Below are 14,018 nucleotides of genomic sequence, written 5' to 3' on the forward strand. Positions count from 1 at the left end.
GTTTCATCAGCGATGACCTCAGAACAAAGGATTTGTGGCAGTCCGCGCAGGCGTGGGGTCTCTCCCCCGAGTGCGACCGCCGGTACTTGATGAGGTCCGCGTTGTGGACGAAGGTTTTGTCGCATTCCAGGCAGCGGAAGGGCCGTTTCATGGTGTGGATCTGGGCATGTTTAACCAAGTCTGATTCCTGGGAGAAGCTTTTATTGCAATGGCTGCACAGTTAACGCTTCCCCGCCGTGTGAGTCCTCAGGTGCCGGAGGGAAGACCTTGTCACATTTGGTGCATTGATGCGACTCATTTGAGTCCGCGCTCTCTTTTGTAGGCAGTTCGATCACGATCTCGTGGAAGGCAGTGGCCGTCGGCGGGGTGTCCGCAGAATGTATCGCCTGCCTGAGAAGGGGATTCGTCTCATCCTGCCGAGTCTCGTCTGTCTCGTGTGTAAAGCTCTCGGCGATGGAGATGCCCGGGAAGGATTTCTCCCCGTCGGGCGTCTGCGGAAGCTTCATTGGTTCAAACTCTTTATCCCCATTGTGTAGCGTCTTATGCTCCACCAACGCCGCCCAATGGCTGAACGTCTGACTGCATTGCGCACATGGATAACCGCCGGGAACGGACGCGCCGTCGCTCACCTCTTCCCCCGAGCCGAGCTGCCTGGCGTGGACTGTCTTCTGGTGCCTCATCATGTCCGACTTCTGGATGAAGCCCCTGTCGCACTGGGGGCATTTATAGGGCCGCTCGCCGCTGTGCGTGCTTTGGTGCAACACGAGATAGGAGCTCTTGGTGAAGCCTTTGGCGCACACCGGACACACGTACGGCTTCTCCCCGCCGTGCATCCACTGGTGGTTAGTGAGGTGGGACTTCTCCTTGAAGCTTTTCTCACAGAGTGGACACGGGAACGGCCTCTCCTCGGCGTGTTGGTGCCTGACGTGTTTAACAAGGTCCGATTTCTGAACGAAGCTCTTGTTGCAGTGGCGGCACTGAAAGGATCTTTCCCCCGCGTGGGTCATTAAATGCTTCAGCATGTCGGAGCTCTGCGGGAACGTCTTGCGGCAGTACCGACACACGTGAGTCTTCTGGTGCCTCACCAAGGGAATCCATTGTTTAAAGGTCTCTCCGCATTGCGCGCAGATGTAAGGAGTGCCGGCAACTTTGATGGGCTCCTTACGAGAGTTTAAGGGGTCCGAGCCGCTACCCGGTGCTTCAGCTGCCCCCGGAGACAGACCGGTGCCACCCTCCCCGGGTGTCATTTCGGGTCTACTGAGATCTGATCCCTTGTGCCTCATTATGTGTCTGGTCAGGGCACAGCTTTCCACGAACCGTCTGTCGCAGATGAGGCAGGGGTACGGCTTCTCCCCCGTGTGGATTCGGTGATGTCTCACCAAGTCCGAGTTCTGGATGAAGCCCTTGGAGCAGACGGAACAGCGGAACGGCTTCTCCGGGGCGTGCGTCCGCCGGTGCTTGGTCAGCGCGGCACTCCGCTTATAACTTTTCGGGCAGTCCCAGCACTGGTACGGCCTATCACCCGGGGGCGACGCGGGGGGGGCGAAGTCCTGAGACTCAGCCCCCGGACCGGCAGAGACGACGGCCTCTCCAGCTTCATATCCAAAGGGCGCCTCGACTTTCACCACCGTCGCTCTATCGACCTCCGTCTGGACGTCGGATTCGCCGGCGGCTGCGTTGTCTGCCGAAGGAAAGAGAAGACGTGACTTTTCACACAATACGAAATATATGGCTCATTTCCCGAAAGCTTCTCCTGTGTGGATTTACGTTGGGTTCTGGCGTGGAAGGGGTTATTCGTTACGCCGCTTTGCTTCTCACCTGGGCCGCCATCGCACCACGGCTCCTCTCCCACCTCGATCCGGGCCACGATATCCGGCTTGTCTGCGGAGTAACCTGCAAGAGTTAAACGGCGAAATCAGACGGACCGGAGACCCCGGCAACAGCCACGTTACTTTATTCACGGTCATAAAACCCCGCCGGGGAGAGACACACCGGGCCCGGCGGGGGGGGGGGGGGAGACACGCCGGGGGGGAGAGAGAGAGAGACGCGCAGGGCCCCGTGGGGGGAGAGAGACGTGCGCCGGGCCCCCCACACGTCTGGCTAACTCTCATGCTTCTTAAAGAGACACTCGAGCCACCAGATCCATTTAAATGCATGATAGCTGAGTGTCCCTTTCAATTAACCCTTACCGCCCCAACACACACTCATTTACCCCCCCCCACACACTCATTTACCCCCCCCCCACACACTCATTTACCCAGAGAGAGCAGCCACTCGTAGTTCTCCCTCATCACCCACTTGTACAGCTCCTTCTGAGTGGGGCTCAGGCTGTTCCACTCACTGCGTGAGAAATACACGGCCACGTCATCGAACGTCGGGGGCACCTGGGGCAAAAGGAAGCGGGTAAAGGGTTAAAACCACAGCCATACATTTGGAGTAATTGCGTGACACGCGTGCATGCGCATCCTCCGCTACACACATTCTGCGCTGGCAGCAGGAACCAAACTCCACTACTACCCGGTCACGTTACTTTTATCTACGGAGAGGCGAGGCAGGGCTCCGTCACCCTAATGCAATAACCTTCCGGGGGGATATGTGGGGTATGCAGGGGAGTATATGAGGAGTATATATGCGGGGTATATATGGGGGGGTATATGTGGGGTATGCAGGGGAGTGTATGAGGAGTATATATGCGGGGTATATATGGGGGGGTATATGTGGGGTATGCAGGGGAGTGTATGAGGAGTATATATGCGGGGTATATATGGGGGGGGTGTATGAGGAGTATATATGCGGGATATATATGGGGGGGTTGTATGTGTGGTATGCAGGGGAGTGTATGAGGAGTATATATGCGGGGTATATAGGGAGGGGGGTATATAGGGAGGGGGGGGTATATAGGGAGGGGGGGAATCAGTTACTTAACACGGAAAGAGCAGCAACGAGTGAAATGATTGGCGACAATACAAACATCACATGGTCCAAACAGAGACAGAGTGACAGCAAAGTGTCCAGACAGACAGACAGACATAGTGCAGGTCCCTCTGTCTGTCCCTCTGTCTGCCCCAGGTGTGTACAGACAGGAGCAATACCCCTTACCTGAGCCATTCTGCCCCGGTGCAGCACACCAAGCCCTGTCAGGAAGAGAAACAGAATTACCGAACACCAACTGCAGAGCCCGGGGATGCTGGGAAATGGAGTCCACGGGACAGCCTGACCAATGGCAGAGCCAGGACTACTTTTCCCAGATCCCTCCGCGGCAGCGCAAGGACTACATTTCCCAGATGCCTACGCGGAAGCGCAAGGACTACATTTCCCTGATCCCTCCGCGGAAGCGCAAGGACTACAGAAAATGCCAAAGGAGGAGGAATAATGAAAAGGCTGCAGTCCCGGTAATGATGGAGTTAATGTCTCAATTTAACCCTCGCTACAGCTTATTAAAACTTTTAATTAAAGACCGAAATACGAAACACCTGCAGAAAAATCCAAGAAAATCGCTAAATATTATTATTAATGTATTATTATTATTATTGCTAATATTATTTTCAATAGAAAGCACTAAAAAAAAGATCTGTGCGGAAAAAGGAACCCACATATGGTAAAAATGGTAAAAAAAAAAAAAAAAACGTACGGTCGCTGGGGCAACAAAAGACAACCCCGGGGGCAGGGCCGGCCCGACAACGGAGCCGAGCACAGCGCTATCCCTTTACACTTCCAAGGCTTTTGGGAACAGGCGCTGCAGATCTCTTTCAGCCCCAAGGATCGGGGAAAAAAATTTCTCCTCACCCATAAAAGCTCACGTAGTACAAAACCGCAGGAAACCTCTTACAAGCTTCTGCCCCGCTGGTATAGATCCCCCGATATACTCCATGCTGCCTTCCCCGAGGTGCCGGAGACGTGCTGGAGACGTGGCTCGGGGGTGGGAGCGCCCGAGGATTGTTCCATTTTGGCACCAGATCCACTCGCTCACGCCCCGGTTCACGGGCCGTCAGATACCGTTCTCACCTGCTTTGTTCCTTCCGCATCATACTGACCAATCGGTCGCTAGTTATAAGAAATCGATAGGGCCTCACCTGCTGAACGCCGCAAAAGCCTTAGTACCGCTTCACTGGAAAGACCCTTTGCCCCCTTCTTTTAGGGAGTGGATCTTGACAGTGAAACGTATGAGGTCTCTGGAGGAACCAGCCATGGCCTCTGACGATCAAAGTGAGAGGTGCAGGAAGATGTGGGATTATTGGATGGAATGCATTGCAAGCCCCGATGTTCGGGCTCTATGGACTCGCTTGGCGGTGGGGCGCTGGGCGGCTTCGTGGAGGTATGGGAGCCTTCTGCCCCCCCCCCTTTTTTTTTGGTTTACCCCCTCTTTTTACCCTCTCTGTCCTTCTCTTGTTGTACCCGCTGGGCTGTGATTTTCGCACCTCCACACTTACTCCCACCATCGCCTACTTCCATTGGCCCCTAGGGTCCCCCGTCCGTACAGCGTTTATGTCTGGGCGAGAGTGTGTCGCTACTATGCTCAGGCACCTTCCATCCGGAGTGTTGTTGTGGTGGGGAATGTGATTTCTGTTGCAGCATTTTCGTGGCACTGTATGTGATCTCTGTGCCGTTGTATCCGTGCTGTGCTGGGCTTTTTGTCTGCCTGTACTTTGTGGAGTGATATGCATTGTACCCCCCTCCCCTATTCCCTTCCCCCGCCGATCTTTATTTTCTTGTTTGACAAAAAAAGAAAAATTCAATAAAACATATTTACAAAAAAAAAACAACCCCAGCAGAACTGAAGGGGTTAAAGGGGAGGCGCACCGTAAGGCAGCGTCTAAATTCAGATTCCGGGGAGCCGCTGAAACACCCAATCCGTTTGCACTACGCCCCCCCCCCCGCAAACGCTAGTTAACCCCTTCGCGACCACAAAGAAGTTTGCCCCAGCAGGCCACCAGACGACGGCAAAGGCTGCAGCCAGCAGGGGGCAGTATGATTGGGATAATAACATGAAGCGGGGTAAACGGGTACTTCAGGTGTTGAACTTTTTGAATATCAGCAACAATGAATTATGTTTGCCAACAACCCCAATCACTCTCAGCCAGCCAAAAATAGGAGTGCCTGGGAAAAAGACAACACAGAACTCTTGGCATAGGACCTTTGCTTGTAATGGAACGACCCCCCCCAGGTGTTCCCAGTGGTACGTTCCGCGCGGATTTATCAGAATTCATTCATTTATTTATTAGAACGCCGCGGGCTCGGAGCCCCACGTTATATCCCAATGCTTTATACGGCATGGAAGCGGATGACCGGCGGCGGCTCCCGGCAGGGCTGTAGGAGGGGTGAGAGAGGCGAGGGGGCGCACAGCCGCCCGATCAGCAGCCGCAGGACTAGTTGGGGAGATCACAATCTCCCTCCGGCTTCCGCGCTCCCTCATCACTACTCGCCGGCGAATGATGCCGAGTTATGTCGTCATCCCCGCGCTCTACATCAATAGCCGGCGCGTGGTGATGAGGGAGCACTAAAGCAGAGGCCTGGAGTGACAGACCTTCCTTAGTGGATGGTGGAGGATGGAAGATTAGAAAGGTAAGAGATGGGGAGAGAGATGTGTAAGGGCGTGTGTGTGTTTGTAAGCTTGTGTGTGTGTTTATGGGCAAATGTGTATGAGCAGTCATGTGTCAGGGCAGGTGTGTGTAAGGGCAGTGTATGTGTATATGTGTGTTTATGGGCAGGTGTGTGTAAGGGCAGTGTATCTGTATATGTGTGTGTTTATGGGCAGGTGTGTGTAAGGGCAGTGTATCTGTATATGTGTGTGTTTATGGGCAGGTGTGTGTAAGGGCAGTGTATCTGTATATGTGTGTGTTTATGGGCAGGTGTGTGTAAGGGCAGTGTATCTGTATATGTGTGTGTTTATGGGCAGGTGTGTGTAAGGGCAGTAGCACAGGAGGTAGAGCCTGTTTTTGTTTTTTTTGAATGTTTTCACACAAAACATTTAGGTTGATGTTTGTGCAAAATTCTTTACTTAACCCCCAACCTGCACCATTAACCCTGCCAGCACCACATGCATGATCAGCACCCTGGCACATCACAGGTTAAAGGGGAGTCGCATGGAAAAAGTATTTTTATCTGCTGTATAGAGTAATATAACCGCCCTGGCCGCCTTATACAGTAATATAACCCCCCCCCCGAGCTGTATACAGTAATATAACCCCCCCAGCGCTGTATACAGTAATGTCGGTTGGTGACAAAAACCTGGTTTTATCTCATTGGAGCCGCCCTCGCTGTCAGTCATGCGATATTTTGGGTGACTTTCCCGGCTCAAACACCGCACTGAGCTCGTTATTTACGACAATACTAATGAAGTCCGTCCCTCCATAGACTTTCATTAGTCAGAGAGTCCGGTTGAGTGATTAAGACTGAGGCATTCCGTTGCCCCCCACAGGCAGTATGATAAGGAGTCGTGGTGTTTAGTAGATCGAGGCTCAGATACAAACGGCTGCACAGCATTTTTAATCTTTTTACCTGATACAAGTAATAAAGTAAGAATTGCTTTCCCGCGGTCTGTATATCGGTAACGCTTCCTGCTTGGTGGCTCATGGCCCGTCGGGGACAATGTCCCTGACGGAATGGCTGCCACGGCCGGAGGGAGTCCTAATGGCGCGTCCGCTCGTGCCGCACAGTAGCGTAGTGCGTGCTGAAGCAGAGGCCGCAGACGCGGCAGGAGTACGGCCTCTCCTCGGCGTGTCGGTGCCTGACGTGTTTAACAAGGTCCGATTTCTGAACAAAGTCCTTGTTGCAGTGGCGGCACTGAAAGGGTCTTTTCCACGCGTGGGTCATTAAATGCTTCAGCATGTCGCAGTTCTGCGGGAACGTCTTGCCGCAGTACCGACACAGGTGGGGGGAGATGCTTCACGTGGGTCTTCTGGTGCCTCACCAAGGGAATCCATTGTTTAAAGGTCTCTCCGCATTGCGCGCAGATGTAAGGAGTGCCGGCAACTCCGATGGGCTCCTTACGAGAGTTTAAGGGGTCCGAGCCGCTACCCGACGCTTCAGCTGCCCCCGGAGACAGACCGGTGCCACCCTCCCCGCGTGTCATTTCGGGTCTACTGAGATCTGATCCCTTGAGGCAGATCTTCTTGCCCCGCGGAGGGGGGCGCGTGGCGCTGTGCGTCATTTTGTGTCTGATCAGGGCAGAGCTTTCCGCGAACCGTCTGTCGCAGATGAGGCAGCGGTACGGCTTCTCCCCCGTGTGGATTCGGTGATGTTTCACCAAGTCCGAGTTCTGGATGAAGCCCTTGGAGCAGACGGAGCAGCGGAACGGCTTCTCCCGGGCGTGCGTCCGCCGGTGCTTGGCCAGCGCAGCACTCCGCTTATAACTTTTCAGGCAGTCCCAGCACTGGTACGGCCTATCACCCGGGGGCGACGCGGGGGGGGCGAAGTCCTGAGACTCGGCCCCCTGACCGGCAGAGACGACGGCCTCTCCAGCTTCATATCCAAAGGGTGCCTCGACTTTCACCACCGTCGCTCTATCGACCTCCCGCTTGGCTTTGCCGGTCTGGACGTCGGATTCGCCGGCGGCTGCTTTGTCTGCCGAAGGAAAGAGAAGACGTGACTTTTCACACAACATGATAATAAATGGCTCATTTCCCGAAAGCTTCTCCTGTGTAGATTTACATTGGGTTTCGGCGTGGAAGGGGTTATTCGTTACCCCGCGTTGCTTCTCACCTGCCCCGCGTGTCCTTTCGGGTCTACTGAGATCTGATCCCTTGAGGCAGATCTTCTTGCCCCGCGGAGGGGGGCGCGTGGCGCTGTGCCTCATTTTGTGTTTGGTCAGGGCAGAGCTTTCCACGAACCGTCTGTCGCAGATGTTGCAGCGGTACGGCTTCTCCCCCGTGTGGATTCGGTGATGTTTCACCAAGTCCGAGTTCTGGATGAAGCCCTTGGAGCAGACGGAGCAGCGGAACGGCTTCTCCCGGGCGTGCGTCCGCCGGTGCTTGGCCAGCGCGTTACTCCGCTTATAACTTTTCGGGCAGTCCCAGCACTGGTACGGCCTATCACCCGGGGGCGATGCGGGGGGGGCGAAGTCCTGAGACTCGGCCCCCGGACCGGCAGAGACGACGGCCTCTCCAGCTTCATATCCAAAGGGCGCCTCGACTTTCACCACCGTCGCTCTATCGACCTCCGTCTGGACGTCGGATTCGCCGGCGGCTGCGTTGTCTGCCGAAGGAAAGAGAAGACGTGACTTTTCACACAATACGAAATATATGGCTCATTTCCCGAAAGCTTCTCCTGTGTGGATTTACGTTGGGTTCTGGCGTGGAAGGGGTTATTCGTTACCCCGCTTTGCTTCTCACCTGGGCCGCCATCGGACCACGGCTCCTCTCCCACCTCGATCCGGGCCACGATATCCGGCTTGTCTGCGGAGTAACCTGCAAGAGTTAAACGGCGACATCAGACGGACCGGAGACCCCGGCAACAGCCACGTTACTTTATTCACGGTCATAAAACCCCCGCCGGGGAGAGACACTCCGGGCTCGGCGGGGGGGGGGGGAGACACGCGCCGGGCCCGGCGGGGGCGAGAGAGACGCGCCGGGCCCGGCGGGGGGGAGAGAGACGCGCGCCGGGCCCCCCACACGTCTGGCTAACTCTCATGTTTCTTAAAGAGACACTCGAGCCACCAGATCCATTTTAATGCATGATAGCTGAGTGTCCCTTTCAATTAACCCTTACCGCCCCGACACACTCATTTACCCCCCCGAAACACTAATTTACTCCCCCGACACACTAATTTAACCCCCTCCCCCGACACACTCATTTACCCAGAGAGAGCAGCCACTCGTAGTTCTCCCTCATCACCCACTTGTACAGCTCCTTCTGAGTGGGGCTCAGGCTGTTCCACTCACTGCACGAGAAATACACGGCCACGTCATCGAACGTCGGGGGCACCTGGGGCAAAAGGAAGCGGGTAAAGGGTTAAAACCACAGCCATACATTTGGAGTAATTGCGTGACACGCGTGCATGCGCATCCTCCGCTACACACATTCCCCCGCTGGCAGCCAGAACCAAACTCCACTACTACCCGGTCACGTTACTTTTATCTACGGAGGGGCGAGGCAGGGCTCCGTCACCCTAATGCAACAACCTTCCGGGGGGATATGTGGGGTATGCAGGGGAGTATATGAGGAGTATATATGCGGGGTATATATGGGGGGGGTGTATGCAGGGGAGTGTATGAGGAGTATATATGCGGGGTATATATGGGGTATGCAGGGGAGTGTATGAGGAGTATATATGCGGGGTATATATGGGGGGGTGTATGCAGGGGAGTGTATGAGGAGTATATATGCGGAGTATATATGGGGGGGGTGTATGCAGGGGAGTGTATGAGGAGTATATATGCGGGGTATATATGGGGGGGTATATGTGGGGTATGCAGGGGAGTGTATGAGGAGTATATATGCGGGGTATATATGGGGGGGTATGTGGGGTATGCAGGGGAGTGTATGAGGAGTATATATGCGGGGTATATATGGGGGGGGTGTATGAGGAGTATATATGCGGGGTATATAGGGAGGGGGGTATATAGGGAGGGGGGTATATAGGGAGGGGGGGTATATAGGGAGGGGGGGTATATAGGGAGGGGGGGTATATAGGGAGGGGGGTATATGAGCTCGCAGGGGAAATCAGTTACTTAACACGGAAAGAGCAGCAACGAGTGAAATGATTGGCGACAATACAAACATCACATGGTCCAAACAGAGACAGAGTGACAGCAAAGTGTCCAGACAGACAGACATGGTGCAGGTCCCTCTGTCTGCCCCAGGTGTGTACAGACAGGAGTAATACCCCTTACCTGAGCCATTCTGCCCCGGTGCAGCACACCAAGCCCTATCAGGAAGAGAAACAGAATTACCGAACACCAACTGCAGAGCCCGGGGATGCTGGGAAATGGAGTCCACGGGACAGCCTGACCAATGGCAGAGCCAGGACTATTTTTCCCAGATCCCTCCGCGGCAGCGCAAGGACTACATTTCCCAGATGCCTTCGCGGAAGCTCAAGGACTACATTTCCCAGATCCCTCCGCGACAGCGCAAGGACTACATCGCACAGATCCCTCCGCTATATACCCGCCGGTTACCGAGAGCGGGGGGGGGGGTGTATCATGTGTAGTTACTGACAGAATCTGCCCTGATAGGAGAACCCCATGAAGGTGTAAATAAAGAGCGGGGGGGGGGGCAGAAAATGCCAAAGGAGGAGGAATAATGAAAAGGCTGCAGTCCCGGTAATGATGGAGTTAATGACTCAATTTAACCCTCGCTACAGCTTATTAAAACTTTTAATTAAAGACCGAAATACGAAACACCTGCAGAAAAATCCAAGAAAATCGCTAAGTATTATTATGAATGTATTATTATTATTATTATTGCTATTATTTTCAATAGAAAGCCCCCTAAAAAAAGATCTGTGCGGAAAAAGTAATCTTAATTAAACCCACATATGGTAAAAATGGTAAAAAAAAAAAACATACGGTCGCTGGGGCAACAAAAAACAACCCCGGGACTGAAGGGGTTAAAGGGGAGGCGCACCGTAAGGCAGCGTATAAATTCAGATTCCGGGGAACCGCTGAAACCCAATCTGTTAGCAAAACCCCCCCCCCAAAAACGGTAGTTAACCCCTTCGCGACCACAAAGAAGTTTGCCCCAGCAGGCCACCAGACGACGGCGAAGGCTGCAGCCAGCAGGGGGCAGTATGATTGGGATAATAACATGAAGCGGGGTAAACGGGTAATTGAGGGGTTCAACTTGTCGAAAATCAGCAACAATGAATTATGTTTGCCAACAACCCCAATCACTCTCAGCCAGCCAAAAATAGGAGTGCCTGGGAAAAAGACAACACAGAACTCTTGGCATAGGACCTTTGCTTGTAATGGAACGACCCCCCCCCCCCCCCAGATTTATCTGAATTCATTCATTTATTTATTAGAACGCCGCGGGCTCGGAGCCCCACGTTATATCCCAATGCTTTATACGGCATGGAAGCGGATGACCGGCGGCGGCTCCCGGCAGGGCTGTAGGAGGGGTGAGAGAGGCGAGGGGGCGCACAGCCGCCCGATCAGCAGCCGCAGGACTAGTCGGGGAGATCACAATCTCCCTCCGGCTTCCGCGCTCCCTCATCACTACTCGCCGGCGAATGATGCCGAGTTATGTCGTCATCCCCGCGCTCTACATCAATAGCCGGCGCGTGGTGATGAGGGAGCACTAAGGCAGAGGCCTGGAGTGACAGACCTTCCTTAGTGGATGGTGGAGGATGGAAGATTAGAAAGGTAAGAGATGGGGAGAGAGAGGTGTAAGGGCGTGCGTGTGTTTGTAAGCTTGTGTGTGTGTTTATGGGCAAGTGTGTATGAGCAGTCATGTGTCAGGGCAGTGTATGCCTGTTTATGGGCAGGTGTGTGTAAGGGCAGTGTATGTGTATGTGTATGTGTGTGTTTATGGGCAGGCGTGTGTAAGGGCAGTGTATCTGTATATGTGTGTTTATGGGCAGGTCTGTGTAAGGGCAGTGTATCTGTATGTGTGTGTTTATGGGCAGGTGTGTGTAAGGGCAGTGTATCTGTATATGTGTGTGTTTATGGGCAGGTGTGTGTAAGGGCAGTGTATGTGTATATGTGTGTTTACGGGCAGGTGTGTGTAAGGGCAGTGTATCTGTATATGTGTGTTTACGGGCAGGTGTGTGTAAGGGCAGTGTATCTGTATATGTGTGTTTATGGGCAGGTCTGTGTAAGGGCAGTGTATCTGTATATGTGTGTTTACGGGCAGGTGTGTGTAAGGGCAGTGTATCTGTATGTGTGTGTTTATGGGCAGGTGTGTGTTTATGGGCAGTGTATCTGTATATGTGTGTTTACGGGCAGGAGTGTGTAAGGGCAGTGCATCTGTATATGTGTGTTTATGGGCAGGTGTGTGTAAGGGCAGTGTATCTGTATATGTGTGTTTATGCTTCTTACCCTAATAAAGTTGGCAACGAATATATAAACATAATATAAATATAACATTTATATTATGTTTATATATTCGTTGCCAACTTTATTAGGGTAAGAAGCGCAGACAGTTTTTGTTTCTTGTATACATTGTGCAGCCAATACACTGTTTCTTGCAGCATGCTTACACCTGTTTGGTAGGCCTCGTATTACACATTTGTATTATTTGAGCCTGTGACTAGCTTAGCGCACCGACATTTTTTCTTTTCCCTGTTTGCACATATTTGAGGTTGTTGGCTCCTCATCAGTCTGGTTGCAGCTTGCTGTCCAGGGGTTAATAGGGAGGAGGTTTAATTGCACCTCCCCCAACACATTAATAAGGTTTTGGTAGCAGTATAAACTGCTTTGTGTGCCCACTATGTAGGAGGTGAGAGTAGGTTCTCACCCTATTGAGAGTGTGCCTTGACGTGGCGGGTGAGCTTAATTATGCTTTGGCCAATTCATATAACCAAAACCTCTCATTTATATTATGTTTATATATTCGTTGCCAACTTTATTAGGGTAAGAAGCGCAGACAGTTTTTGTTTCTTGTATACATTGTGCAGCCAATACACTGTTTCTTGCAGCATGCTTACACCTGTTTGGTAGGCCTCGTATTACACATTTGTATTATTTGAGCCTGTGACTAGCTTAGCGCACCGACATTTTTTCTTTTCCCTATGTGTGTTTATGGGCAGGTGTGTGTAAGGGCAGTGTATCTGTATATGTGTGTTTATGGGCAGGTGTGTGTAAGGGCAGTGTATCTGTAAATGTGTGTTTATGGGCAGGTGTGTGTAAGGGCAGTGTATGTGTATATGTGTGTTTATGGGCAGGTGTGTGTAAGGGCAGTGTATCTGTATATGTGTGTTTATGGGCAGGTGTGTGTAAGGGCAGTGTATCTGTAAATGTGTGTTTATGGGCAGGTGTGTGTAAGGGCAGTGTATCTGTATATATGTGTGTTTATGGGCAGGTGTGTGTAAGGGCAGTGTATCTGTATATGTGTGTTTATGGGCAGGTGTGTGTAAGGGCAGTGTATCTGTATATGTGTGTTTATGGGCAGGTGTGTGTAAGGGCAGTGTATCTGTATATATGTGTGTTTATGGGCAGGTGTGTGTAAGGGCAGTGTATCTGTATATGTGTGTTTATGGGCAGGTGTGTGTAAGGGCAGTAGCACAGGAGGTAGAGCCTGTTTTTTTTTTTTTTAATGTTTTCACACAAAACATTTAGGTCGATGTTTGTGCAAAATTCTTTACTTAACCCCCAACCTGCACCATTAACCCTGCCAGCACCACATGCATGATCAGCACCCTGGCACATCACAGGTTAAAGGGGGAGTCACATGGAAAAATTATTTTTATCTGCTGTATACAGTAATATACCCCCCAGCGCTGTATACAGTAATATAACCCCCCAGCGCTGTATAGAAGTAATATAACCCCCCCAGCGCTGTATACAGTAATATAACCCCCAGCGCTGTATACAGTAATATAACCCCCCAGCGCTGTATACAGTAATATAACCCCCCCAGCGCTGTATACAGTAATATAACCCCCCCCAGCGCTGTATACAGTAATATAACCCCCCCAGCGCTGTATACAGTAATATAACCCCCAGCACTGTATACAGTAATATAACCCCCAGCACTGTATACAGTAATATAACCGCCCAGCGCTGTATACAGTGATATAACCCCCCCAGCGCTGTATACAGTGATATAACCCCCCCAGCGCTGTATACAGTAATATAACCCCCCAGCGCTGTATACAGTAATATAACCCCCCAGCGCTGTATACAGTAATATAACCCCCCCAGCGCTGTATACAGTAATATAACCCCCCCAGCGCTGTATACAGTAATATAACCCCCCAGCGCTGTATACAGTAATATAACCCCCAGCGCTGTATACAGTAATATAACCCCCAGTGCTGTATACAGTAATATACCCCCCCAGCTCTGTATACAGTAATATAACCCCCAGCGCTGTACACAGTAATATAACCCCCCAGCGCTGTATACAGTAATATAACCCCC

At 52.2% G+C, this 14,018-nt stretch overlaps 2 protein-coding genes across 2 annotated transcripts; both read right to left on the minus strand.

The window, feature by feature from the left end:
• Positions 1-200: 200 nt before the first annotated feature.
• Positions 201-3,162, minus strand: REPIN1 (replication initiator 1). The gene is made up of 4 exons (XM_053466617.1): positions 3,100-3,162; positions 2,258-2,384; positions 1,819-1,893; positions 201-1,681 (listed from the first exon to the last, which is right to left on the minus strand). The coding sequence occupies exons 1-4, from the start codon at positions 3,106-3,108 to the stop codon at positions 201-203; spliced, it is 1,692 nt and encodes a 563-aa protein (XP_053322592.1). The 5' UTR covers positions 3,109-3,162.
• A 3,465-nt stretch (positions 3,163-6,627) lies between these two features.
• On the minus strand, positions 6,628-9,893 carry LOC128496818 (zinc finger protein Xfin-like). Its single transcript, XM_053466618.1, has 5 exons — positions 9,831-9,893; positions 8,796-8,922; positions 8,331-8,405; positions 6,911-7,563; positions 6,628-6,837 (listed from the first exon to the last, which is right to left on the minus strand). The coding sequence occupies exons 1-5, from the start codon at positions 9,837-9,839 to the stop codon at positions 6,628-6,630; spliced, it is 1,074 nt and encodes a 357-aa protein (XP_053322593.1). The 5' UTR covers positions 9,840-9,893.
• Positions 9,894-14,018: the final 4,125 nt, after the last annotated feature.

Source organism: Spea bombifrons, chromosome 5 (genome assembly GCF_027358695.1).
Source record: "Spea bombifrons isolate aSpeBom1 chromosome 5, aSpeBom1.2.pri, whole genome shotgun sequence".
NCBI classification, from domain to species: Eukaryota; Metazoa; Chordata; class Amphibia; order Anura; family Pelobatidae; genus Spea; species Spea bombifrons.

Excerpts from the sequence above, each read along its gene's own strand:
- REPIN1 (XM_053466617.1), bottom strand. Across the intron at positions 1,894-2,257 it reads CGAGTGGCTGCTCTCTCTGG|GTTACTCCGCAGACAAGCCG; the intron begins GTAAATGAGTGT and ends TAACTCTTGCAG. Across the intron at positions 1,682-1,818 it reads GTGGTGCGATGGCGGCCCAG|ACAACGCAGCCGCCGGCGAA; the intron begins GTGAGAAGCAAA and ends TTCCTTCGGCAG.
- LOC128496818 (XM_053466618.1), bottom strand. Across the intron at positions 8,406-8,795 it reads CGAGTGGCTGCTCTCTCTGG|GTTACTCCGCAGACAAGCCG; the intron begins GTAAATGAGTGT and ends TAACTCTTGCAG. Across the intron at positions 6,838-6,910 it reads TTAAACAATGGATTCCCTTG|AACTGCGACATGCTGAAGCA; the intron begins GTGAGGCACCAG and ends ACGTTCCCGCAG.